The sequence below is a fragment of the Salmo salar genome, chromosome 14 (assembly GCF_965601325.2).
Source record: "Salmo salar chromosome 14, fSalSal1, whole genome shotgun sequence".
In the NCBI taxonomy this organism is placed as follows: Eukaryota; Metazoa; Chordata; class Actinopteri; order Salmoniformes; family Salmonidae; genus Salmo; species Salmo salar.
The window spans coordinates 5,073,539-5,100,976 of NC_138304.1; the positions used below are offsets into that span (position 1 = coordinate 5,073,539).

Genomic DNA, 27,438 nt, shown 5'->3' on the forward strand with positions numbered 1-27,438 from the left:
CATTTTAATGAGGGAAATAAGTATTTGACCCCCTCTCAATCAGAAAGTTTTCTGGCTCCCAGTTGTTTTTTATACAGGTAACGAGCTGAGATTCGGAGCACACTCTTAAAGGGAGTGCTCCTAATCTCAGCTTGTTACCTGGATAAAAGACACCTGTCCACAGAAGCAATCAATCAATCAGATTCCAAACTCTCCACCATGGCCAAGACCAAAGAGCTCTCCAAGGATGTCAGGGACAAGATTGTAGACCTACACAAGGTTGGAATGGGCTACAAGACCATCGCCAAGCAGCTTGGTGAGAAGGTGACATCAGTTGGTGTGATTATTCGCAAATGGAAGAAACACAAAGGAACTGTCAATCTCCCTCGGCCTGGGGCTCCATGCAAGATCTCACCTCGTGGAGTTGCAATGATCATGAGAACAGTGAGGAATCAGCCCAGAAATACACGGGAGGATCTTGTCAATGATCTCAAGGCAGCTGGAACCATAGTCACCAAGAAAACAATTGGTAACACACTACGCCGTGAAGGACTGAAATCCTGCAGCGCCCGCAAGGTCCCCCTGCTCAAGAAAGCACATATACATGCCCGTCTGAAGTTTGCCAATCAACATCTGAATGATTCAGAGGACAACTGGGTGAAAGTGTTGTGGTCAGATGAGACCAAAATGGAGCTCTTTGGCATCAACTCAACTGGCCGTGTTTGGAGGAGGAGGAATGACCCCAAGAACACCATCCCCACCGTCAAACATAGAGGTGGAAACATTATGCTTTAGGGGTGTTTTTCTGCTAAGGGGACAGGACAACCTCACCACATCAAAGGGACAATGGACGGGGCCATGTACCGTCAAATCTTGGGTGAGAACCTCCTTCCCTCAGCCAGGGCATTGAAAATGGGTCGTGGATGGGTGTTCCAGCATGACAATGACCCAAAACACACGGCCAAGGCAACAAAGGAGTGGCTCAAGAAGAAGCACATTAAGGTCCTGGAGTGGCCTAGCCAGTCTCCAGACCTTAATCCCATAGAAAATCTGTGGAGGGAGCTGAAGGTTCGAGTTGCCAAACGTCAGCCTCGAAACCTTAATGATTTAATGAAGATCTGCAAAGAGGAGTGGGACAAAATCCCTCCTGAGATGTGTGCAAACCTGATGGCCAACTACAAGAAACGTCTGACCTCTTTGATTGCCAACAAGGGTTTTGCCACCAAGTACTAAGTCATGTTTTGCAGAGGGGTCAAATACTTATTTCCCTCATTAAAATGCATATCAATTTATAACATTTTCGACATGTGTTTTTCTCTCTTGTCGTGATGTGTGTTTTGTCCTATATTTTTATTTCATTTTTAATTCCACCCCCGTCCCCGCAGGAGGCCTTTTGCCTTTTGGTAGGCCTTCATTGTAAATTAGAATATTGTTCTTAAGTGACTTGCCTACTTAAATAAAGGTTAAATAAAAATAAAAAATAAATAAAACTAACTAACTAAGTTAGCTAATCCCCAAAAACTCAATAGATTGCTTGGAACTTCTATTCTGTAGATGATAACCAAACGCCAGCTAACGTTTGTTCGGTAACTACCTATGCAAAAATAAAACATTTGTTGAAGTATTTGCCCCATTTTCAAATGCACCGTTAAATGATTTAACAATTGAACTTTATTTTTTTATACGAACGTTTTTGCCATTGGGCTTGAGCATCAGACTCCAGATCTTTCTTGCAGAGTTGTGTCAATGAGGTGGTCGGTTTTCAATTGGCTACCACTTATCACATGGTTTGTGCAGGCTGAAATATGGTGCGTTGGGATGCTATCGGAAACATTTGTAACAAGCATGGTAACAAGCATTCCTTGTGTTATTATAGACTGCAATTACCACCAGTTACATGTTGTTATGATAGTAACTATGAATTATTACAACCATGCATTCCACCCATAATGCTTTAATATATGAAAAAATCTGGATAATGACTTTCAATTGCCTGTATTTTCAATGAAATATGCACTCTCTCCATACCAGGGGGTTTCGCGGTTACCTGACGAGGAGGAGAGCAGACCTGATGTAGTCTCGATCAAGGAGAAGCTGGGCGTGCACTTGGAAAGTAGTAATGACACACAGGATGTACTGCTAATCGTTGAGGAGGGTAAGTGAAAAGTGTACACATATGAATCATTAGACTTTTTGTTATGTCAACTGCTTTTCCCTCCCTGATGTCAAGTGGTAAAGTAATCTTGAATCACACTTCTAAAATTATAACACAAAAAATGAAGTTTACATGATCTCTCCAACATTACTGGCAGCATTGCTCTTCACATAAACGTTGACAATGATTTGTGTTTCATCTGCATCACCCAGACATTAGTTGTAAATTGGCCGAGCTACAACCCCATTCTAAATGTTTTTGAGACATACTGTAGGAAAAAGCTTTATAATCTACATAATGTGTTCCTGTGTAGGGCAATATGTACACCCACCCTCTTGCCAGGCACATCTCCTACCTCTCCTCCGTACAAAGTAATAATCTGACCCCCCCTTACGTCAAGGACAAACACGGGTTTATCGCTATGTTTATTGACATCCCTATTTCTGTCAATCTCTTCCCTAAGGTACTGAGGTGTCAACTGTCAAAGTGGATTACTGTGAAGAAGGGCCATCCAGAATGAGCTCCTCCATCATGACGACAAGGCCGAGGGAGTGGAACAGAAGTGGAGAGGATAGCGGCCACCAATCCGAGCAGAGAAACGAGAGCTCTGAGGACCTAGTTCAGGATATTTTGTATTTTCACACTGATGATATGTGAACTCTGAATGATGTCAGTGAGAAACATGGACTAACATTGCAATGCTGATTTAAACTTTTCTTCAATTGCCTTTGAAATGGTACAATTGAGAATATTTAACTCAATGAAACAAAGCTATTTGATGACACAATTACCTATAGAATGAGCATTTTGAAAAAGGAACAGTCATTCCATATAAGTTGTTACTATAATTGTGACGGTCGTCAAAAGGAGTAGACCAAGGTGCAGCGTGTTGAGTGCTCATGATAAATATTTATTTAAACTCAGAACACTAAAGCAAAACAACAAATAACGGAAACCGAACGTCAAGTTCTGCAGGCTTTACAGAGCTGTGCAAAAAACAAGATCCCACAACTGAAAGAGGGCAAAAGGGCTGCCTAAGTGTGGTTCCTAATCAGAGACAACGATAGACAGCTGCCTCTGATTAGGAACCACACCCGGCTGAACACAAAGAAATAGAAAACATAGAATGGAACATATACTGCTCAAAAAAATAAAGGGAACACTTAAACAACACATCCTAGATCTGAATGAAAGAAATAATCTTATTAAATACTTTTTTCTTTACATAGTTGAATGTGCTGACAACAAAATCACACAAAAATAATCAATGGAAATCCAATTTATCAACCCATGGAGGATTTGGAGTCACACTCAAATGAAAGTGGAAAACCACACTACAGGCTGATCCAACTTTGATGTAATGTCCTTAAAACAAGTCAAAATGAGGCTCAGTAGTGTGTGTGGCCTCCACGTGCCTGTATGACCTCCCTACAACGCCTGGGCATGCTCCTGATGAGGTGGCGGATGGTCTCCTGAGGAGTCTCCTCCCAGACCTGGACTAAAGCATCCGCCAACTCCTGGACAGTCTGTGGTGCAACGTGGCATTGGTGGATGGAGCGAGACATGATGTCCCAGATGTGCTCAATTGGATTCAGGTCTGGGGAACGGGTGGGCCAGTCAATAGCATCAATGCCTTCCTCTTGCAGGAACTGCTGACACACTCCAGCCACATGAGGTCTAGCATTGTCTTGCATTAGGAGGAACCCAGGGCCAACCGCACCAGCATATGGTCTCACAGGGGGTCTGAGGATCTCATCTTGGTACCTAATGGCAGTCATGCTACCTCTGGCGAGCACATGGAGGGCTGTGCGGCCCCCCAAAGAAATGCCACCCCACACCATGACTGACCCACCACCAAACCGGTCATGCTGGAGGATGTTGCAGGCAGCAGAACGTTCTCCACGGCGTCTCCAGACTCTGTCACATGTGCCCAGTGTGAACCTGCTTTCATCTGTGAAGAGCACAGGGCGCCAGTGGCGAATTTGCCAATCTTGGTGTTCTCTGGCAAATGCCAAACGTCCTGCATGGTGTTGGGCTGTAAGCACAACCCCCACCTGTGGACGTCAGGCCCTCATGGAGTCTGTTTCTGACTGTTTGAGCAGACACATGCACATTTGTGGCCTGCTGGAGGTCATTTTGCAGGGCTCTGGCAGTGCTTCCCCTGCTCCTCCTTGCAGAAAGGTGGAGGTAGCGGTCCTGCTGCTGGGTTGTTGCCCTCCTACGGAGGTGCCATCCTGGATGAGCTGCACTACCTGAGCCACTTGTGTGGGTTGTAGACTCCGTCTCATGCTACCACTAGAGTGAAAGCACCGCCAGAATTCAAAAGTGACCAAAACATCAGCCAGGAAGCATAGGAACTGAGAAGTGGTCTGTGGTCCCCACCTGCAGAACCACTCCTTTATTGGGGGCGTCTTGCTAATTGCCTATAATTTCCACCTGTTGTCTATTCCATTTGCACAACAGCATGTGAAATTTATTGTCAATCAGTGTTGCTTACTAAGTGGACAGTTTGATTTCACAGAAGTGTGATTGACTTGGAGTTACATTGTGTTGTTTAAGTGTTCCCTTTATTTTTTTGAGCAGTGTAGAAAACAACAACCTAGATTGCCCACCCCATATCACACCCTGACCTAACCAAACTAGAGGAAAATAAAACGTCTCTCTAAGGTCAGAGCGTGACAATAATGGTCCCACTTTAAATGAACCACAACTTATAAAGGCTTTATATTGCATACATAACATCCTCATTATCACTAGAGTGCATTGCCAAATGTGACATATATCGCTGTCAATTCTCAAAAAAGCTGTGCTTTATAAAGGGTCATAATTATACATAAAAGTGAAACGTTATTAGTGTGGTTGCTGAAGAAAACTCATGTCAGGCCAGAACTGAAACTGTCTTGAGAAAATATGTTCTCCAGGAAACTCACCTGTTATAATAAAGGCAGCAGGAAAGTTTATGTACTAATGTATTTATTACAAGTTTACTGAGACCATGTGTTATTGGCTCAGCTTACCCATACGTGACATTTACACCTCCAGGGACAGAAAACGCTCTACGCCAGGTATGGCTGTTGCATGTCACATTTTGCAATGTTCCATAAATCATTATGTCAATCCCAAGAAAAAATACCTTACAAAGGGTCACATATTGTAATGCTGATGGTGACATTACACATGACATTGGTTGTCTTGAGGAAAGCCCCCAAATAGGGCAATTAATGTCACATATAATGCCACCATTTATGGGTCTTTACCATTTTGAGAAAATGTATTTATTCTTAAAATGGTAAATTTGACATTCAAATTTACATTTTGAAATATGTGAGAATAATGTGGACAGATGGTATGCATGCATGGCGATGTTTCTGTAGCCTATGTGGCCGACGCAGGGACATGTAATAAAGAATAATGTGGACAGATTGGATGCATGCATGGCGATGTTTCTGTAGCCTATGTGACCGACGCAGGGACATGCAATAAAGCCATGAATAGCTGTAGCATTAATCTCACCATCACTGTTTTTATAATGAGAACGTAACCAAAAACACGGTTCCTTTTTGATTGGAAGGATTTGTATGGAAAGCCAAGTATACTACTTCAAGTAGGGCTGGGTGAAATACCGTATTTTACTATATACCGGTATTGATGCACGGACCGGTTTGGGTTTTTACTTTACCTTCAATAACGGAATTTGAATGTTTGGTTTGTTAAATGTGATATGCCGTGTGTAACGTCCATTTTTATAGTGTACACCGCTACTTGAGTCATCTCTCTCTCTCTCTCTCTCTCTCTCTCTCCACGCCGCTTTCCACACAGACCTAGTCCCACCCCCTGTCACTCAAGGAGCGCATTAGTTGTTGCTCAACCAAGAGACACTTGCGTTCAGTCTGCATGGTCAATGCAGCACATGCAACAATATTGATAACTTTGCTTCTGAATATAAATCCACAAGCGTTCCATAATTACACTATTAGTTTGCGTTTTTTACATCTGCAAACAGATAGTTTGTCTTTTCTTAGCAAGTTTTAGCCACTAATGCTAATCACGGGGAAGGGCACATCCACGGGAACAATGGGGGTCCCTAAACTATGAGCTAACGCTCTATCAATGAAATTCCAAGCCGCGCCTGTATCTACGAGCGCCTTATGCTGGGAATGCGGGGAAAACTCAGGAAAAGTGACAGACAAAAACATATGTGCAACAGAGGGCTCTGTGTGAGAATGATGCCGGCTCACCTGGGGTGACGCCAGAGCGCCCTGCCTGCTGCCTCGATTCCCAGAGGAACCAACCCGGCACCGACCGGCAGTGTGACCTCTGCGGCCACAGATGGTGCACAAGAGGGAACCCCCTCCGGTCTCCCTGCGCACCGTCCCTCCCAGCTCCATGGGTATCGGAGAGGGGGTGCGGGAGGATGGAACCACCAGACTCCGATCTGGACGTCCGCGAGTAGCCAGCAGGTTGTCCAGCCGGATGGACAGGTCCACCAGCTGGTCGAACGTGAGGGTGGTGTCTCTGCAGGGCAGCTCCCGACGGACGTCCTCGCCCAGACTGTAGTGGTAATGGTTGATCAGGGCCCTGTTGTTCCATCCCGCGCCGGCAGCCAGGGTCCTAAACTCCAGGGCGAACTCCTGGACGCTCCTCGTCTCCTGCCTCAGATGGTGGAGGCGTTCACCCACCGCTCTACCCTCGGGCGGGTGGTTGAAGACTGGGTGAACTCCTCAAACTGGTCCAACACCGCATCTCCCTCTCTCCACACGGCGTTGGCCCACTCCAGGGCTTTCCCAGTGAGGCACGAGACGAGGGCAGACACCCTCTCACGACCCGAACCCCTGGCAGTTCACAGCCCTCCCGTCATACTCCTGGGGCAAGGAGAGACGAATCCCACTGGGTTCAGGCGGGAAAGGGGAGCTCAGGGCAAACCCCAGTTGTGCTGGTGGAGGTGCTGGAAGAACTCCCTGTCTCTCCCAGCGGTCCATTGTCTGGACAACGCGGTCCATGGTGGTGCCAAGATGGTGTAGTATTGCTGCATGCTCCTGGACGCGCTCCTCCACTCCTATGACCGGGGTACCGTTTCCTGCTGACTCCATAGTTTGGGTCGGTGATTCTGTAAGGGTGTTTAACTGGCGGCAGAGAAGTCAGACGCAGGAGAGAAATAACTGTTTCCAACGGCGCAGTTTATTTACAAAAACCCACCGGAAAACATAATAATAAAAATCAATGGGTAACATAACCCGACGCACACCAGTACAGACGTACACATACACTTACAATAAACAATCACCGACAAGGACATGAGGGGAAACAGAGGGTTAAACACACAACATGTAATTGATGGGATTGGAACCAAGTGTGATGGAAGACAAGACAAAACCAATGGAAAATGAAAAATGGATCAGCGATGGCTAGAAGGTCGGTGACGTCGACAGCCGAACACCGCCCGAACAAGGAGAGGGAACAACTTCGGCAGAAGTCGCGACAAAAATGTATTTATGTTATTTCATTACCAGATCATGTTGTGAATAAGCCCACTAGACTATGTCATTTGTTAATCATTATATCCAGAATAATTCATAGGAAGAGTTCGGTTTTGTGCAATATTCTATCAAAAAAATTGGCAGATTATTATCAATGGATTATCAACAGCTGTAACAAGTTGTCCAGTGTAGGAAATCCTCACTGGTACCCTAGGTTATAGAAAGACTCTTCCTTATGCAGTAGGAATATGATATCAGCTTATAGATGATTTGTAAAGCATCTATGGTGTTCTTATCAAGACCATGTATGCTATATAAAGCTTTTATAGATTGTAGTTTGTTTAAAGTGGGAGCCATATACACTGAGGATACAAAGCATTAAGAACATTTCTCTTTCCATGTGTCATACCCTGATCTGTTTCACCTGTCTGTGTGCTTGTCTCCACCCCCTCCAGGTATCGCCCATCTTCCCCATTATCCACAGTGTATTTATACCTGTGTTCTCTGTGTCTGTTGCCAGTTCGCTTTGTTCGTCAAGCCTACCAGCTGCTGTCTGTTTCCAGTTTTGACCATTCTGCCTGCCCTGACCCTGAGCCTGGCTGCCGTTCTGTACCTTGTCACACACTGGATTAATGACCTATGTCTGCCCTGACCCAGAGACTGCCTGCAGTTCTGTACCTTTTAGACTCTGATCAGGATTACTGACCTCTGCATGCCCTTGACCTGTCATTTTGCCTGCCCCCTGTTCTATTAATAAACTGTCGTTAATTCGACACTGTCTGCATCTGGGTCATCCCTAAAATGTGTTACCATGACAGACTGACCAGGTGAATCCAGGTGAAAGCTATGATCCCTTATTGATGTCACTTGTTAAATCCACTTCAATCAGTGTAGATTAAGGGGAGGAGACAGGTTAAATAAGGATTTTTAAGCCTTGAGACAATTGAGACATGAATTGTGTATATGTGCCATTCAGAAGGTGAATGGGCAAGACAAAAGTTTTAAGTGCTGTCACGTCCTGACCAGTAAAGGGGTTATTTGTTCTTATAGTTTGGTCAGGACGTGGCAGGGGGTATTTGTTTTTTGTGGTTCTGGGTGTGTTTGTGTATGTGTTCATGTAGAGGGGGTATTTGGTTTATATGGTTCGGGGTGGTTGTGTATGTAGAGGGGTATTTGATTTATTAGTCCAGGGTTTGGTTATTGTTCTATGTTAGTTTATTTCTATGTTCAGTCTAGTTGTTTGTATTTCTATGTTTAGCTAATTGGTGTTGGGGCCTTCAGTTGGAGGCAGCTGTCTATCGTTGCCTCTGATTGAAGGTCCTATAAATAGGAATGTGTTTGTCATGAGATTTTGTGGGAGATTGTTTCTTGTTTTGCTGTGTGCCTGATGAGACTGTCTAGTTTGTTTGTTTTTTGTATACGTTGTTTGTGTTTTTCCTTCTTCACTAATAAAAAGAAGATGAGTATACATTTCCCGCTGCGTTTTGGTCTACACCCTACGACACCCGTGACAAGTGCCTTTGAACGGGGTATGGTAGTAGATTCCAGGCACACCGGTTTGTGTCAAGAACTGCAATGCTGCTGGGCTTTTCACGCTAAACAGTTTCCTGTATGTATCAAGAATGGTCCACCACCCAAAGGACATCCAGACAACTTGATGCAACTGTAGTCAACATGGGCCAGCATCCCTGTGGAACTCTTTCGACACCTTGTAGAGTCCATGCCCCGATGAACTGAGGCTGTTCTGAGGGCAAAAGGGGGGGTGCAACTCAATATTAAGAATGTGTTCCTAATGTTTGGTATGCTCAGTGTAATTAGCATGTGAATGTCAATAGTTGCTGTATGGGTTCGGCAGTGTTAATATTAAAAGTGAATAACTTCTACAATATGTCTGAAATAAATGAGTCAGGACAGCGTTTTTTTCCCCCGTTCTTCATATGCAATTCAAAAATAGTCAGGAATAAGTCAATTCTAGCTCACCATCTGGTAATTGATGAGAACTTGTACGTTGAAATATTTATAATATTTATATTACTGTCACATAATACACTTCACAATTTAAAAACAAGACAAGTAAATAATAAAGAGAGCATACATATGGTTGTCTGGTTCTTGCCTCTTGCAGGGGTTCCACTCAATGATGTTTATAAAGCCTCTTGCAGGGGTTCCACTCAATGGTGTTTATAAAGCCTCTTGCAGGGGTTCCACTCAATGACGTTTATAAAGCCTCTTGCAGGGGTTCCACTCAATGATGTTTATAAAGCCTCTTGCAGGGGTTCCACTCAATGATGTTTATAAAGCCTCTTGCAGGGGTTCCACTCAATGACGTTTATAAAGCCTCTTGCAGGGGTTCCACTCAATGATGTACACTACCGTTCAAAAGTTTCACACCAGTCTCAATGTCAACCGTGAAGAGGTGACTCCGGGATGCTGGCCTTCTAGGCGCTGTTCTGTTAAGGGAGTAGGACACAGCGTTGTACGAGATATTCAGTTCTTGACAACTTCTCCCATGGAATAGCCTTCATTTCTCAGAACAAGAATAGACTGACGAATTTCAGAAGAAAATTCTTTGTTTCTGGCCATTTTGAGCCTGTAATCGAACCTAGAAATGCTGATGCTCCAGATACTCAACTAGTCCAGAGAAGGCCAGTTTTATTGCTTCTTTAATCAGAACAACAGTTTTCAGATGTGCTAACATAATTGAAAAAGGGTTTTCTAATGATCAATTAGCCTTTAAAAATGATAAACTTGGATTAGCTAACACAACGTGCCATTGGAACACAGGAGTGATGGTTGCTGATAACGGGCCTCTGTACGCCTATGTAGATATTCCATAATAAATCAGCAGTTTCCAGCTACAATAGTCATTTACAACATTAACAATGTCTACACTGTATTTCTGATCAATTTCATGTTATTTAATGGACAAAAAATGACCTTTTCTTTAAAAAATATGGACATTTCTAAGTGACCCCAAACGTTTGAATGGTAGTGTATATAAACTCCGGATTGCGGCTGCTATGTATTGGACATTGAGAGGCTTTGAAGGCACCGGTCGGCCATATTGGCACTCCCCAGTAGGAGCAGTCCTCCATAGGAATGAATGGAATTCTACAGTATTTCAATTAAATGTTTCAAGGACAAAATTACATGTATTTAAGTATTTTTGTTGTTGTAGGGGGACAGTAACATTAGTAATCTACAAATTATAATTGAAGGGAATTTATTTTTTATTTTTTTATGTTTAGCGCACATAATATAATTTAAAAGTACGCATTAAGGTGTCTGTAATATAATAAATGTGGCAAAAACTAATGTAGACCTTAATGAATCCATTTATATACCTTTCAAAATATTTTTTACAACGGTGGTGGCGTGCCAAGATGGAGGCACTTTGGCTTCAACACAGCGCCCCCATATAGTCATCTAGTGTATATATAAATCATTGACAACGTTTACATGCACATCAATATCCTGTTATTATTTGGGATACTCAAGTATTCTGTTTTTGAGTTGACGCATATAAACATCATATTCCGTTTACAATAACCCGAAAAAGCTTGTATCCTGGTTATGAGAAACCCGGATAAGATGCCTGGTATACACTGATCTAAAACGGGATACTGTGGCATGTTGAACCCAGATGGAATATCTACATAGACTGAAAAACAGCTTCTATCTCAAAGCCATCAGACTGTTAAATAGACATCACTAACATTGAGTGGCTGCTGCCAACATACTGACTCAAATTTCTAGCCGCATTTCGCTACACTCGCATTAACATCTGTTAACCATGTGTATGTGATCAATAAAATTTGATTTGAATTTAAACATCTTATCCCGTTTACTGTTATTTTTGCGGTCTGTGCATATCACGGGTGTTGTGTGGTGATGTTTTCATCTGATTGTCAAACAAAAATCTCTTCAAAAAGTAGGCTACCTGCGCAATTCGATCCACCATAATAATTTAGCCTACTAGAATTCATTTCCTAGAATTTACTACTGGCTACTTTCACCCCTAATTTAGACAAGTTTCTCCTTATAATTTCGGACATTTGGTAGGCCATATTATAATTTCGGACATTTGGTAGGCCATTTGTTTGTCAACTATAGTTTGATACATGTAGCTTCTCTTCTGTCATAACTTGTTGCTCCAGAAGACTAAATAAAGTAGTGCTCACCAGAATATTGTCTTACATTAGTAATACTGTCTTACATTAGTAATCTAATGGTAAAGTTGTCTGTTTCGTTTGGGGACCGGGGAGAAAACGCAATAACTCCTAAACAGTGGAATGATTGGTCCTGTGCAAAATGTCCAAATATCATCAGCTTGACCCGTTTTAAGGAAATCAAAAGCTGAGAAAACGGCTAAACACATATGGGTGCATATTTTGTGGTTGAAATACTGTCTCACATGTTACGCTGCATGTGAGAGGTTATGGTTGAGTGTCAGTGTCAATACTTCAGTTACTATTCCATTTAACCCATTTACTTAACTGAGGAATATTTTGCTTATTCATCCATTCCAGTGTTTAATTGCTATATTGTAATTCCTTCGCCACCATGGCCTATTTATTGCCTTACCTCCCTTATCCTACCTCTTTTGCACACACTGCATATATACTTTTTCTACTGTATTATTGACTGTATGTTTGTTTATTCAATGTGTAACTCTGTGTTATTGTATGTGTCGAACTGCTTTGCTTTATCTTGGCCATGTCGCAGTTGTAAATGAGAACTTGTTCTCAACTGGCCTACCTGGTTAAATAAAGGTGAAATAAATCAAATAAAAAATACTCATGAGGGGGATATCAACGGTGCATGAAAATGGCTTATCCCGAATGCGACCTTAAACGGGACATAAGCTACTATCCGGAATACTGTGCACATGTACACGTGGTCACCTGCAGTATATGGTTGGTTGTTTACCAACAAAACCGAAGTGTGGGCAACTATGTTTGTTTGTTGTATATTTTTTCAACCCATCTTGTGTATTTCTTCCCTTATATTTCCAAGTATATCTCTGCAACACAAACTCCAACACAGTGTTTTCATTGTTCGTCAATGCACATAAGTTTGATTATATGTAAATTATTTATGCTCATTTATATTTTGGTAATAAACTGTTGTAAATATGTTGTTGAAGAACCATTTTTTACGAGTCCACAGGAGGGCGCACCGGGTTAAGCAATTAAAAGTTGATTTCAAGTAAACACTTCGGAGATGAGGTTGGTGTGTTTTTTTTTCTTTTTTGTTGAAAAAACTTTAACGGATATATCTTGTAATTGAACAAAACAGTAAGGTGGCCAATAACTGGGAACAGCATGCCGATTATTAGGCACCAAGGCTGCTATTTAAAACTTTTATTTTGAAAACTGAGTGTGGGGTACAGGAAGTATCTCTTCGACCCTTTCCTATTGTTTGTAGCTTAGCCGGCTAGCAAGCTGTTCTCCCGATGGACGAACTCTTCGCACATCGGTATTTACAAATCCTTAGTACCACCCAAATATTATGATATATTTTCAAGTGTCAATAAACGATTAACTGTAACTACAGACTAGCCCTGAAAATGAGCAGAATACCCGGACCCGTGTGGAATTCCAAGGCTTTACACGAGCAGTTAGCGTCCATCATGGGGGCGTTGACCAATGCAGCGGTGGCGGACATATGTGAAGTCGTGGATGAAGGTTATGCGATTTTGCAATTAGAAATATCAAGAAGCTACAAGGAAAACGAGGACCTCAAGAAGAAACTGCATTTGATTGAGTCTATAATTGCGCGAGGAATCGACGGAAAAGCGGGGACTCCAGGTGTTGTTACTGAACCCGTCCCGTTAGGTGAAGGTCTCCATCCAAAACTGTCGCAGCAGGAGGACACATGTCATAAAAGTAATGGGATAACAATAACGGCTGGAGATTGCTACTTTGTTGAAGAAGAAAAAGAGGAGGTCAGTTTCCATATTCAAGTCTTTCAGAAGCTAGCTATAACCCCTGTGTGTGTTGTTTATCCACTACATTCTAATTGAACAATAATACAGAATTGTAAATGATGTTCTTTTTTTTGTTGTTGTTGCATTCAAATGATGATTTGTTGCAGTTACCCGATGTGGTACTTATCAAAGATGAGGACTCCGAGGACAGTGACACACATGAGGAAGGTAAGTAGAGTGCAGATCTGTGGTGTTGTTCTAGAATGACTGGCATCTGATGAAATTACGCAAGAGTTTAGTTCTGGGTTTCCCAGATTCATTAGTTATAGCAAAAATGCTGTAAAACTTCAATTAATAGCACTGGCATTTATTTGCTTAAAGGGATAATCCACTCCAAACCACTAATTCCTATTAGTAACAGTGTTAAATAACATTTGTGAACAAATGTTTTATTTTGTTGTAATAACAAGATTGGTAGAAATGTGAACATATTTTGGGAAGTCTGTTGCAGCTCAAGTCTACTACAAACCCACAATGCAATGTTCTCTCTCTCCCAGGGCTGGCTGGCTGGGTAGCTAGGTATTTAGCTAGAAAACATAGCTACACACAATAATACCAGTGTCAATTTCAGCATGTGAAGTAGCTAGCTAGCTGTAAAATCGCCTAAACAAATTGCACTATCAATTTAGGAGTCCATCTCACAGAGTTCAACTTGCAGTTAGTCTCTGCAACTGAGCTTTGACGGCATATCTGCCCAGAGTGAGAGCAGCGTTGCTTTCCCGCCCTGTCTATTCATTTATTTTATTTAACCTTTATTTAACTAGGCAAGTCAGTTAAGAACAAATTCTTATTTACAATGACAGCCTACCAAAAGGCCTCTTGTGGGGATGGGGGGGGGGCTGGGATTAAAAATAAATAAAATAAAAATATAGGACAAAACACACATCACGACAAGAGAGACAACACAACACTACATAAAGAGAGACCTAAGCCGACAACATAGCATGGCAGCAATACAACATGACAACAACATGGTAGTAACACAACATGGACTTGACAGTTTATGCAGCTTTAGTATTTTGATCATAGAGTTCTGTTCATAGAATTCCAAACGCTTCATACATCTACACCTACATTTAAATGTCTACCGTGTCCACAGTGTGTCTGGATTCCCTATTCCCACGCTATATTAAAATGCCAGTATGCATTCTACAAACGGTGGAATAGGCAAAATATGATAACACAACAACAACTGATGGCAGTAGCTAACTACTGTAGCTAACTAGCCAGCTGACCTTTGTAGCTTGCAAGCAACGCCAAAGGGATTGCAAACAGGTTAGTATAACTCTAACCCCCCAAAAATATATATATATTCTAAATATTAGCTAGCTGACTAGCAATTATGAGGCCAGCAAACATGTTCCACACACGCTAGGAACATATTTCCTCCGACATTATAATGAAAAGGTGCTTCTCTGTCCCATAAATACACATTTTCTGGAGACTTGTGGGAGGAGCGCTGCTGACGTCTCCCACTGTATGCGCTTTCGGTAGCCTGATTGCGTCCAGACTGAGGTGAAATCCGCACACAATGCGTCCCTGTCCACCTTCTGAAGCGGTCAGACAGATCCGAACATATTCAGACCACCAAGCGACTTTTGTGAGTCTAGGACCCGTCTTTTCAATGCGATCTTCGTATCCTTAGGGCAGAAGTCCGATGTGAGTATCAAGTGCACACAATTTCCTGATTTTCACAAGCAGACCACTTAGAAGTTAAATCGTGGGGAAAATGTGTAGGGAAAATAGGCTTATAGGCTTTTTTTTAATAGGCTTTCATCAAATTGACAGAGGAGTTTCATGATTTTTATTTCTGGGGTTAGATTAACCCTTTAAATCACTGAACACAACAGACGCTTATTAGAGAGGCATTTCCTTAATGCATACAACTTTACTCATTTACATAGTTAATTGTTTAATTCCAACATTCACTTCCAGCATTTTAATAAATTTCTTCATTTCCTGAGCTAATGTGTTATCATTTACACATTGTGTCACATTTCTTTTGTCTTAGTATGCCTCTATTTCTGAAGGGGGGAAAAAAACGTTTCCTTGACAGAAATAGTTATTCTCCTCCTTGACTGTACATTTTTGTCCCTTCCTATTTTTGCCACTAGAGGGGCGATCGGCCGGTTTCTGGGGGTCTGTACTCCCAAAGTTGTGGAAAGGGAAAGACAGTTTTTGTGCTTGCCAGTTAGCTAGCAGTTCTCAGCTGTTAGCAGCCAATGGCTAGCAGTTTCTTACTGGAAATAAAATGGATGATTGCCATAATTGTTATTGTCAATGTAACAAATCAAACATTAAACCTCGTCATCAATTCATGGTAATTCATTGTATCCTGGTAAACAATTAATTTAGATCCGGCTTTTATTTGCTGAAATGTGTGCCATTGCCTGGGTATTAAAAGGGACAGGCGGCTAGTTGAAACTGTGTTTAATTGAAGTTTTACGGTAGGCAGAAACTGCTTCTCCAATAGAAATCCCAGATTACACTTGTAGGTGATGTCATGGCATCGTTGACTAGCTAAACTCATGCGCAGAAACACATCATCTGGTCTAAGGGTGTGAACGTTTAAATGTTTTAACGTTTCAACAGAGTTGGGATCCTGAAGGTAATAAAAATAAAAAAATTCTCAAGCATAATTAAAATCCCAGTGCAGTTATCACAAAACATTTATTCCGTGTTATTGTCTAACTAGACTATATGGCTATAAAAGCCTAGGAAATAATTTAAATAAAACCAGAGAGGAAGAGGCTAACACATGGAATTGTTTTAAGATGGTCATACCAAGGATCAGTTAGCAATTTGATTTATAATTTTAGGTATCAAAAAAAATATATTTAAAAAAAAAGGTATTTGATGAAACATTGAATTTGGCCTTACTGCTATTAGCCCATAGAAACGCATTGAATAACAGCTTCATACATGGATAAACAGACACTCAACAACAAAAAATCTAAAGAACGTTTGTTCTGAAGGGTCTGTCCTATATCTGAGATATATAAGAAAGATCAGGAAACTATGTATTTAACCTGTTATGGCTAGGGGGCAGTATTTTCACGGACGGATAAAAAACGTACCCGATTTAATCTGATTAGTACTCCTGCCCAGAAACTAGAATATGCATATAATTATTAGCTTTGGATAGAAAACACTCCAAAGTTTCTAAAACTGTTTGAATGGTGTCTGTGAGTATAACAGAACTCATTTGGCAGGCCAAAACCTGAGAAGATTCTGTACAGGAAGTACCCTGTCTGACCATTTCTTGGCCTTGTCTCTATCTCTATCCATTACAGGGGATCTCTGCTCTTACGTGACATTTTCTACGGCTCACATGGGCTCTCAGAAGGCGGCAAAATGCTGAATCGTGGCTTTGCAGGCTCTGGCTGAAACAAAGTAGCGCGTTTGGGTAGTGGCTGGTTACAGTACTGTGAGACTCAGGCTCGTGCCCGCGTCGACCGAAAGCTTTGTTTTCTTTCCTCTGTTTAGCTAAACGGAGATTCCCGGTCGGAATATTATCGCTTTTTTCGAGAAAAATTGCATAAAAATTGATTTTAAACAGCGGTTGACATGCTTCGAAGTACGGTAATGGAATATTTAGAAATCTTTTGTCACGAATTGCCCCATGCTCGCGACCCTGATTTACCATTTCGGATAGTGTCTTGGAACACACGAACAAAACGCCGCTATTTGGATATAACGATGGATTATTTTGGACCAAACCAACATTTGTTATTGAAGTAGCAGTCCTGGGAGTGCATTCTGACGAAGACAACAAAGGTAATCAAACTTTTGTAATAGTAAATCGGAGTTTGATCAGGGCTAAACTTGGTCGGTGTCTAAATGGCTAGCCGTGATGGCTGGGCTATCTACTGAGAATATTGCAAAATGTGCTTTCACCGAAAAGCTATTTTAAAATCGGACATATCGAGTGCATAGAGGAGTTCTGTATCTATAATTCTTAAAATAATTGTTATGTTTTTTGTGAACGTTTATCGTGAGTAATTTAGTAAATTCACCGGATGTTTGCGGGGGGTATGCTAGTTCTGAACGTCACATGCTAATGTAAAAAAGCAGTTTTTTGATATAAATATGAACTTGATTGAACAAAACATGCATGCATTGTATAACATAATGTCCTAGGGTTGTCATCTGATGAAGATCATCAAAGGTTAGTGCTGCATTTAGCTGTGGTTTTGTTTTTTGTGACATTATATGCTAGCTTGAAAAATGGGTGTCTGATTATTTCTGGCTGGGTACTCTGCTGACATAATCTAATGTTTTGCTTTCGCTGTAAAGCCTTTTTGAAATCGGACAGTGTGGTTAGATTAACGAGAGTCTTGTCTTTAAAATGCTGTAAAATAGTCATATGTTTGAAAAATTGAAGTTTTCGTATTTTAGAGGAATTTGTATTTCGCGCCACGCCCATCATTGGATATTGGAGCAGGTGTTCCGCTAGCGGAACGTCTAGATGTAAGAGGTTAACTGCTTATTTTAGTCACAAAACTATCTCCATGTATACGGTGCATTCGGAAAGTATTCAGACCCCTTGACTTTTTCCACATTTTGTTACATTACAGCCTTGTTCTAAAATTGATTAATTCGTTTTTTCCCCCTCAAAAATCTACACACAATACCCCACAATGACAAAGCAAAACCCTATTTTTTTGTGCAAATGTATAAAATACGAAAAACTGATGTACACATTTACATAAGTATTCAGACCCTTTACTCAGTACTTTGTTGAAGCACCTTTGGCAGCGATTACAGCCTTGAGTCTTCTTGGGTATGACGCTACAACCTTGGCACACCTGTATTTGGGGAGTTTCTCCCATTCTTCTCTGCAGATCCTCTCAAGCTCTGTCAGGTTGGATGGGGAGCGCCGCTGCACAGCTATTTTCAGGTCTCTCCAGAGATGTTCGATCAGGTTCAAGTCCGGGCTCTGGCTGGGCCACTCAAGGACATTGAGTCTTGTCCCGAATCCACTCCAGCATTGTCTTGGCTGTGTGCTTAGGGTTGTTGTCCTGTTGGAAGGTCAACCTTCGCCCCCTGAGGTCCTGAGCGCTCTGGAGCAGGTTTTCATCGAGGATGTCTCTGTACTTTGCTCCATTCAGCTTTCCCTCCATCCTGACTAGTCTCCCAATCCCTGCTGCTAAAAAACATTCCCACAGCATGATGCTGCCACCACCATGCTTCACTGTAGGGATGGTGCCAGGTTTCCTCCAGACGTGACACTTGGCATTCAGGCCAAAGGCTTCATCAGACCAGAGAATCTTGTTTTTCATGGTCTAAGAGTCCATTAGGCGGCTTTTGGCAAACTCCATGCGGGCTGTCGTGTGCCTTTTACTGAGGAGTGGCTTCCGCCTGGCTACCATAAAGGCCTGATTGGTGGTGCTTCAGAGATGGTTGTCCTTCTGGAAGGTTCTCCCATCTCCACAGAGGAACTCTGAAGCTCTGTCAGAGTGACCATCGGGTTCTTGGTCACCTCCCTGACCCAAGGCCCTTCTCCCCAGATTGCTCAGTTTGGCTGGGCGGCCAGCTCTAGGAAGAGTCTTGGTGGTTCCAAACTTCTTCCATGTAAGAATGGAGGAGGCCACTGTGTTCCTGGGGAACTTCAATGCTGCAGACATTTTTTGGTACCCTTCCCCAGGTCTATACCTCGACACAATCCGGTCTCTGAGTTCTACGGACAATTGCTTCGACCTCATGGCTTGGTTTTTGCTCTAACATGCACTGTCAACTGTGGGACATTATATAGACAGTTGTGTGCCTTTCCATATCAAGTCCAATTAATTGAAATTACCAATCAAGTTTTAGAAACATTTCAAAGAGGATCAATGGAAACAGGATGAGCTAAGTTTAGTCTCATCGCAAAGGGTCTGAATACTTATGCAAATAAGGTGTTTCTGTTTTTTTATATTTAATACATTTGAAAAAAATCTTAACCTCTTTGCTTTGTCATTATGGGTGTTGTGTGAAGATAGTCTTATTCTAAAATGGATTAATTAAAATATCTATGTTTCAAAATGTGTAAAAAGTCACAGGGTCTGAATACTTTCCGAATGCACTGTACTTCCATATATATTTTTTTACTGGTACCCTGCTACCTTCAGACTCGTCTTGTGAGGCTTGTTGGCGTCTTAGAGCAAAACGACCGACATGTTCGTGAGAGACTCACCTTTCCATAGAGGGGTCAGTGTGTAGCCCAAACTGTTCGGACGCTACAGTCAGAAGTTGGCCAATCTTACCGACTTCAGAAGAGTCCCTTTGTGCTTGTGGGGGTTGTAAAGCAAAACGGAGAACCTCATCGTGTTCGTGAGAGTCTCATCTTTTCCATAATAGATTGAAAGGCCAAACCGTTAGGACACTACAGCCGTTTTCATGAGAAGACCGATTTTCGGGATGTCTCATGGTCTGAAAAACACCACTCTAGCTCTGCCACCATTCACCGCAGATGTGGAAGGGCGACATCGGCTGATGTGGTGGATTGAGACGCAGCCCATGCAAAACAAATCTCTAGCTTCAACTGACAGATTTTGATGGGGATTTTTTATTATACTTGGTAGATTTCCGTAGGGGTGCGACATACACTGCTCAAAAAAATAAAGGGAACACTTAAACAACACAATGTAACTCCAAGTCGATCACACTTCTGTGAAATCAAACTGTCCACTTAGGAAGCAACACTGATTGACAATAAATGTCACATGCTGTTGTGCAAATGGAATAGACAACAGGTGGAAATTATAGGCAATTAGCAAGACACCCCCAATAAAGGAGTGGTTCTGTAGGTGGGGACCACAGACCACTTCTCAGTTCCTATGCTTCCTGGCTGATGTTTTGGTCACTTTTGAATGCTGGCGGTGCTTTCACTCTAGTGGTAGCACGAGACGGAGTCTACAACCCACACAAGTGGCTCAGGTAGTGCAGCTCATCCAGGATGGCACATCAATGCGAGCTGTGGCAAGAAGGTTTGCTGTGTCTGTCAGCGTAGTGTCCAGAGCATGGAGGCGCTACCAGGAGACAGGCCAGTACATCAGGAGATGTGGAGGAGGCCGTAGGAGGGCAACAACCCAGCAGCAGGACCGCTACCTCCGCCTTTGTGCAAGGAGGAGCAGGAGAAGCACTGCCAGAGCCCTGCAAAATGACCTCCAGCAGGCCACAAATGTGCATGTGTCTGCTCAAACGGTCAGAAACAGACTCCATGAGGGTGGTATGAGGGCCCGACGTCCACAGGTGGGGGTTGTGCTTACAGCCCAACACCATGCAGGACGTTTGGCATTTGCCAGAGAACACCAACATTGGCAAATTCGCCACTGGCGCCCTGTGCTCTTCACAGATGAAAGCAGGTTCACAATGAGCACGTGACAGACGTGACAGAGTCTGGAGACGCCGTGGAGAACGTTCTGCTGCCTGCAACATCCTCCAGCATGACCGGTTTGGTGGTGGGTCAGTCATGGTGTGGGGTGGCATTTCTTTGGGGGGCCGCACAGCCCTCCATGTGCTCGCCAGAGGTAGCCTGACTGCCATTAGGTACCGAGATGAGATCCTCAGACCCCTTGTGAGACCATATGTTGGTGCGGTTAGCCCTGGGTTCCTCCTAATGCAAGACAATGCTAGACCTCATGTGGCTGGAGTGTGTCAGCAGTTCCTGCAAGAGGAAGGCATTGATGCTATGGACTGGCCCGCCCGTTCCCCAGACCTGAATCCAATTGAGCACATCTGGGACATCATGTCTCGCTCCATCCACCAACGCCACGTTGCACCACAGACTGTCCAGGAGTTGGAGGATGCTTTAGTCCAGGTCTGGGAGGAGATCCCTCAGGAGACCATCCGCCACCTCATCAGGAGCATGCCCAGGCGTTGTAGGGAGGTCATACAGGCACGTGGAGGCCACACACACTACTGAGCCTCATTTTGACTTGTTTTAAGGACATTACATCAAAGTTGGATCAGCCTGTAGTGTGGTTTTTCACTTTAATTTTGAGTGTGACTCCAAATCTAGACCTCCATGGGTTGATAAATTGGATTTCCATTGATTATTTTTGTGTGATTTTTGTTGTCAGCACATTCAACTATGTAAAGAAAAAAGTATTTAATAAGATTATTTCTTTCATTCAGATCTAGGATGTGTTGTTTAAGTGTTCCCTTTATTTTTTTGAGCAGTATATATATATATACACATACATACATACAGTGGGGAGAACAAGTATTTGATACACTGCCGATTTTGCAGGTTTTCCTACTTACAAAGCATGTAGAGATCTGTAATTTTTATCATAGGTACACTTCAACTGTGAGAGACGGAATCTAAAACAAAAATCCAGAAAATCACATTGTATGATTTTTAAGTCCCCTTTTCCGGTGTCTTTTCTTCACGCAAAAGGCATGGATCTGGGCCTTTTTCAGTGAAAGCAGGATATCCTTCTCGTCGGACTCGTTAATGGAAAAGGTTTCTTCCAGTCCGTGGCGAGTAATCGCTTTTCTGATGTCCAGAAGTTATTTTCGGTCATAAGAGACGGTAGCAGCAACATTATGTAAACACAATAAGTAAAAAAAAAAAAAAAAAAGTTACACAAAATTTTAAAAAAATTACTAAATTGCACAATTGGTTGGGAGTATGTAAAACGTCAGCCATGTTCTTCGGCGCCATCTTTTCTCTCATTTTATTTCTCTCATTTTTTGCACAAATTTGTTTACGGCCCTGTTAGTGACCATTTCTCCTTTGCCAAGATCATCTGTCCACCTGAGAGGTGTGGCATATCAAGAAGCTGATTAAACAGCATGATCATTACACAGGTACACCTTGTGCTGGGGACAATAAAAGGCCACTCTAAAATGTGCACACAATACAATTCCACAGATGTCTCAAGTTTTGAGGGAGTGTGCAATTGGCATGCTGACTACATGAATGTCCACCAGAGCTGTTTCCAGAGAATGAAATGTTTGTTTCTCTACAATAAGCCGCCTCCAACGTCATTTTAGAGAATTTGGCAGTACGTCCAACCGGTCCAACCGCAGACCACGTGGAGGTCCTGAGCTGGCGTGGTTACACATCTGGCTTCTTCACCTGCAGGATCATCTGAGGGCTTATTTCTGTATGTAATAAAGCCCCTTTGTGGGGAAAAAACACATTTTGATTGACTAGGCCTGGCTCCCCAGTGGGTGGGCCTATGCCCTCCCAGGCCCACCCATGGCTGCGCCCTGCCCAGTCGTGAAATCCATAAATTAGGGCCTAATGAATTTAGTTCATTTGACTGATTTCCTTATATGAACTGTAACTCAGTAAAATCTTAAAAATTGTTGCATGTTGCATTTATTTTTGTTTGAGAGAGCGCGAGAGGGTGATTTTGTTGTTTATGCTCTCAGATTCAGATAGTGGGGTAATATTAGGTAATCATAACCCCCTCCTACTGGTATAATGTGTCCCATAAAATCAGAAAGTTAGCTACCACCATGCAGTTCTACACTATGTAGTTCTTAATCTTTAACACAATGGTTTTGTTTGATATTTTCCTCCAGGTGTTAATGTGTCATCCGTGGGAGGAGATGGTGTGGCTCCCCATACATCCCCCAATGCAAGAAAGGAAGGGAACAGTCCAGCACAGTTCAGGAGCAAGAAGATTGACTGGCAAAGGAATGAAGATAACAGTATCTTCCAGAGTGAGCAAAGGAAAGAGACATTGAAGCACACTCTCAAACGCCCTGCATCTAGATTAAGTATTGGGAAACGGATGATCTTGGGCCCTCAATACACACTGCATGAAACCCCCAATCAGCCTGGTTCCTCTGGCCACTTAGGGGGCAATGGGATGGAGACCGCAGAGCTGGTTTGCTCCTATGCCTCAGAAACAGACTCTGATGTGCTTGTGGTCCACCCGGAGCCCCCGCTTGTTCCCACTGTATCAGCTGTCACCTTTAACAGTCAAGTAGGGACTCACAGCGATAGGAGGGATATCGACATGATTGACTCTCAGCCTATTGAATTAGAGATGGACATGTGCTCTACGTGGAACAAACAGGCTAAGCCAGAGATTACTTTCTCTCAGCTCCAACAAAACCTCGAAAATATCTCAGGCATGAGTCCCGATCACTGTCAACTGACACAGGGAATGAACACAGCATCAACTTTTGATGGACCCGACATGATGAGTTTTGCCATGTACGAGAAACAGTCTAACCATCCCCAATGGAGCGAGGTCCAAGGGAGCGCTGACAGCAGGGAGAAGCGTTTTGTTTGCCCTTTCTGTCACAAGTGTCTGATGACGTCTCAGAACCTCGAGGTGCACATGCGGATTCACACAGGAGAAAGACCGTTCAGTTGTGCCCAGTGCGGGAAAAGGTTCACCCAGTCAGCCCATCTGAAAACTCACCAGAGTGTACACACAGGAGAACGGCCGTTTGCATGTACACTTTGTGGGAAAAGTTTCATAGTGAAATACAGTCTCACGTTACACCTGAAGAAACACCACTCCAATGTGAGGCCTTTGTAAAGTTAAAACAAATGTGACATGCATTAGAGTGCATTTCTAACCATTTACTGTCCAAAAGCATACAAATCAATGGGAAACTGAATGAAATTGATTGGATCACAATTACAAGTTTTATCTATTTAGGTATTAGAGTATTTAATTTTGTATTATGTATTTGGGTACATCTTGCCATTCTAAATAAACTAATATGGCAGCATAATGAGAAAATAATTTTTACCATTATGATTACACTGTGTACTAAGAACAATCGAAGACAACAGCGAATCAGTATATCAACATAATTGTTTTCCAAAACACCCTATTAAAATCAACAATGGTAAATCAATGCGTTCATTTGTAGACAAGAGATACATTGAAGCCTTTAATCAGCTGTCAATGCATGGGAATGTTACCTGGGGAGTGTAAATGCTTGTTTTAACTTTTGTGTTGTTTTCAATTTATTTGCACATTTAGCCACACCAATTTTAGGTTTAATGTTTAGACTTTGAAAACATGTAAAAAAACAAAAAGGTGACCATTTCGTGTTCCATTATGATATTGTTATGTGTAGGTCAATCCACAGAATTAACTAGAACAGTATTATATTGTATCTGTTGACAACAATTGTGTTTAGATGTTGTTTGGATCCAAGGTTTTGTTGAAATAAATGGCGATAATCATCTCGCATCTCTATATCTCTGTATCCTCCATTCAAAAATGTTGAGAGACCCTCAGACATATCATATGCATAATAATCTAAATGTACTGTTACTTATAATTTCATTTCTATGGATGAATTATTATTCGAATAACCATTTTCAGACTGTGGTGTATGTCTGTGGTCCATGGTGGATGGGCGCGTGCGCAGTATATGCAATGATTTTCAAAAAGCAACTGCGTTGGCTAAGAATTTTGAAACGTGGTTGACGTAATACTGTCACGCGGTCTTGCAGTGCGGAAGGCTTCTTCGTTTAGAGTAGGTTGGAGCCTCTGTCACAACTGTTATTGTTCTGACAATAGAAACCCTATAACAACATCAACTGACTCATAGACAAATGTTGTTTGTCTGTGATTAGGTTAGAAAATTGTTATAACAAGATGTCAGTCTTTTCGCCGGCCACAATGTCGACTTCAGTTCCTTTTCACAAACCGCTCCCCTCCATTATGGAGGTCTTGGTAAACGCCGCCGTGGCAAACGTGTGGAGGATGGATACGCCATTTTACACTTGGAATTAAGTCAAAAAGTAAACCCATTTTTTTAGGCAGAGGATACAAATCATGGAGAAGTGTAATACGCAAGGACATGGAAAAGAGTCAGTAGCGCACAAACACTCCGTCAGAAATCACCTCGATCCCAGTAAGGAGAGGTCATCAACTTCAGGGAACCTGGCTGTTTACAATTAGCCTACAATGATTTAACCAATGTATTGATATCTCCACTATTCTACTAGCCACTGTAGTTATTTCTATAGTTTTCATTGGTTTTCTCCTCAATTCTGTATTGCCACTTAAAGTTAAACACCAGGTCAATGTTTTACTCTGTTTTTAGAGGCTGATGACCACTGGAGTCCAGTTGGCAAAGAGTCGATTTAACTTTTGTTGCGATGGAGAGCATCCAAGCAAAGAAGAGGAAGATCCTGTAAAACAATGTTGTCTATAGTATATTAGCAAAGCTAGGAAGATGACTATAAACGTGACAAAATGTATAATATCTCTTATCTTGGAAATGTTAAATACGATTTCAGGCACCCTAGTTAAAAATACAGTACTGGTATGAGGATAGTCTTGAGTTCTTCCTAATGTGTTATTACATTATTATTACTTTATGGAATTGGAGTTACATGCTCTTCTTGATATGGTATTGAAAGATTTTAAGAAAGGACGAATCTGGTTCCCTACAGTCTATGGTAAAGATAAGCATGAGTGCATCCAAATCAAAGAGTTAACACTGGAGGACACCGTAAGCCTACAGGATATAGTAAGTGCAATGGAGGCCTATAATAAGTCAAATGGAATGGATGGTTTATCTATACAAGAAAATACCAACCCCATCATAGAATGATTTCTCCGAAAGGCAAATATCCACTATTTCCCCCTCCTGTAGGCAGTTTTGAATCAGGTGATGATGATGATGAAGACAAAAGGGATGTGATTGATTCGCACATCAACGCAGAGGGAGGGAGAGCACGATCCCGAAGCTTCAGCATATGAACGCTGCACACTGCGTACGGAAGCAGGGGTACTCAGACTTGTGGACACCAAGTACTTGAAACAGGGAAAAAGCATTCCTTACCTCAGGATACTTCAACTGGTGACTATCTGGGAGAATAAAGAAAAAGGAGCACTCAGAAACAGATTCTGAGGATCCAGCTTGCTCTTATGCTGCAGAAATGAGCCCCATTCGTGTCACAGCTCACTCAAAGCAACAACAACATAAACTCAGCAAAAAAAGAAACGCCCCTTTTTCAGGACCCAGTCTTTCAAAGATCATTCGTAAAAATTCAAATAACTTCACATATCTTCATTGTAAAGGGTTTAAACACTGTTTACCATGCTTGTTCAATGAACCATAAACAGTTAATGAACATGCACATGTGGAACAGTCGTTAAGACACTAACAGCTTACAGACGGTAGGCAATTAAGGTCACAGTTATGGAAACTAAGGACACTAAAGAGGCCTTTCTACTGACTCTGAAAAACAGCAAAAGAAAGAAGCCCAGGGTCGCTGCTCATCTGCGTGAACATGCCTTAGGCATGCTGCAAGGAGGCATGAGGACTGCAGATGTGGCCAGAGCCACAACAGGCCTACAAGCCAAAGTATCTTCAGGTTCACCAGCGGGTTCCCACAGGAGAAACCCTTCAGCTGGCCAGGCTGGTTATCTGAAGAAACATCAGAATGTCCACACGGGAGAGAAACCATTTTGATTGATCACATTTTGTCTGTAGTAGCCGTATTGAAAAAAAAATACTTAAAATATATTTTTAGATGCATTTTCAGGATACATGTGAAAATATACTGCTCAAAAAAATAAAGGGAACACTTAAACAACACATCCTAGATCTGAATGAAAGAAATAATCTTATTAAATACTTTTTTCTTTACATAGTTGAATGTGCTGACAACAAAATCACACAAAAATAATCAATGGAAATCCAATTTATCAACCCATGGAGGTCTGGATTTGGAGTCACACTCAAAATTAAAGTGGAAAACCACACTACAGGCTGATCCAACTTTGATGTAATGTCCTTAAAACAAGTCAAAATGAGGCTCAGTAGTGTGTGTGGCCTCCACGTGCCTGTATGACCTCCCTACAACGCCTGGGCATGCTCCTGATGAGGTGGCGGATGGTCTCCTGAGGGATCTC

General features: G+C 42.2%; 1 protein-coding gene across 1 annotated transcript; it reads left to right on the forward strand.

Annotated features, from left to right (window-relative positions):
* Nucleotides 1–12,980: 12,980 nt before the first annotated feature.
* Nucleotides 12,981–24,762, forward strand: LOC106568641 (uncharacterized). Its single transcript, XM_014139135.3, has 3 exons — nucleotides 12,981–13,558; nucleotides 13,708–13,768; nucleotides 23,120–24,762. Exons 1-3 carry the CDS (start codon nucleotides 13,181–13,183, stop codon nucleotides 24,088–24,090), a joined length of 1,410 nt encoding a protein of 469 aa, XP_013994610.1. The 5' UTR covers nucleotides 12,981–13,180; the 3' UTR covers nucleotides 24,091–24,762.
* The last annotated feature ends 2,676 nt before the right edge of the window (nucleotides 24,763–27,438 follow it).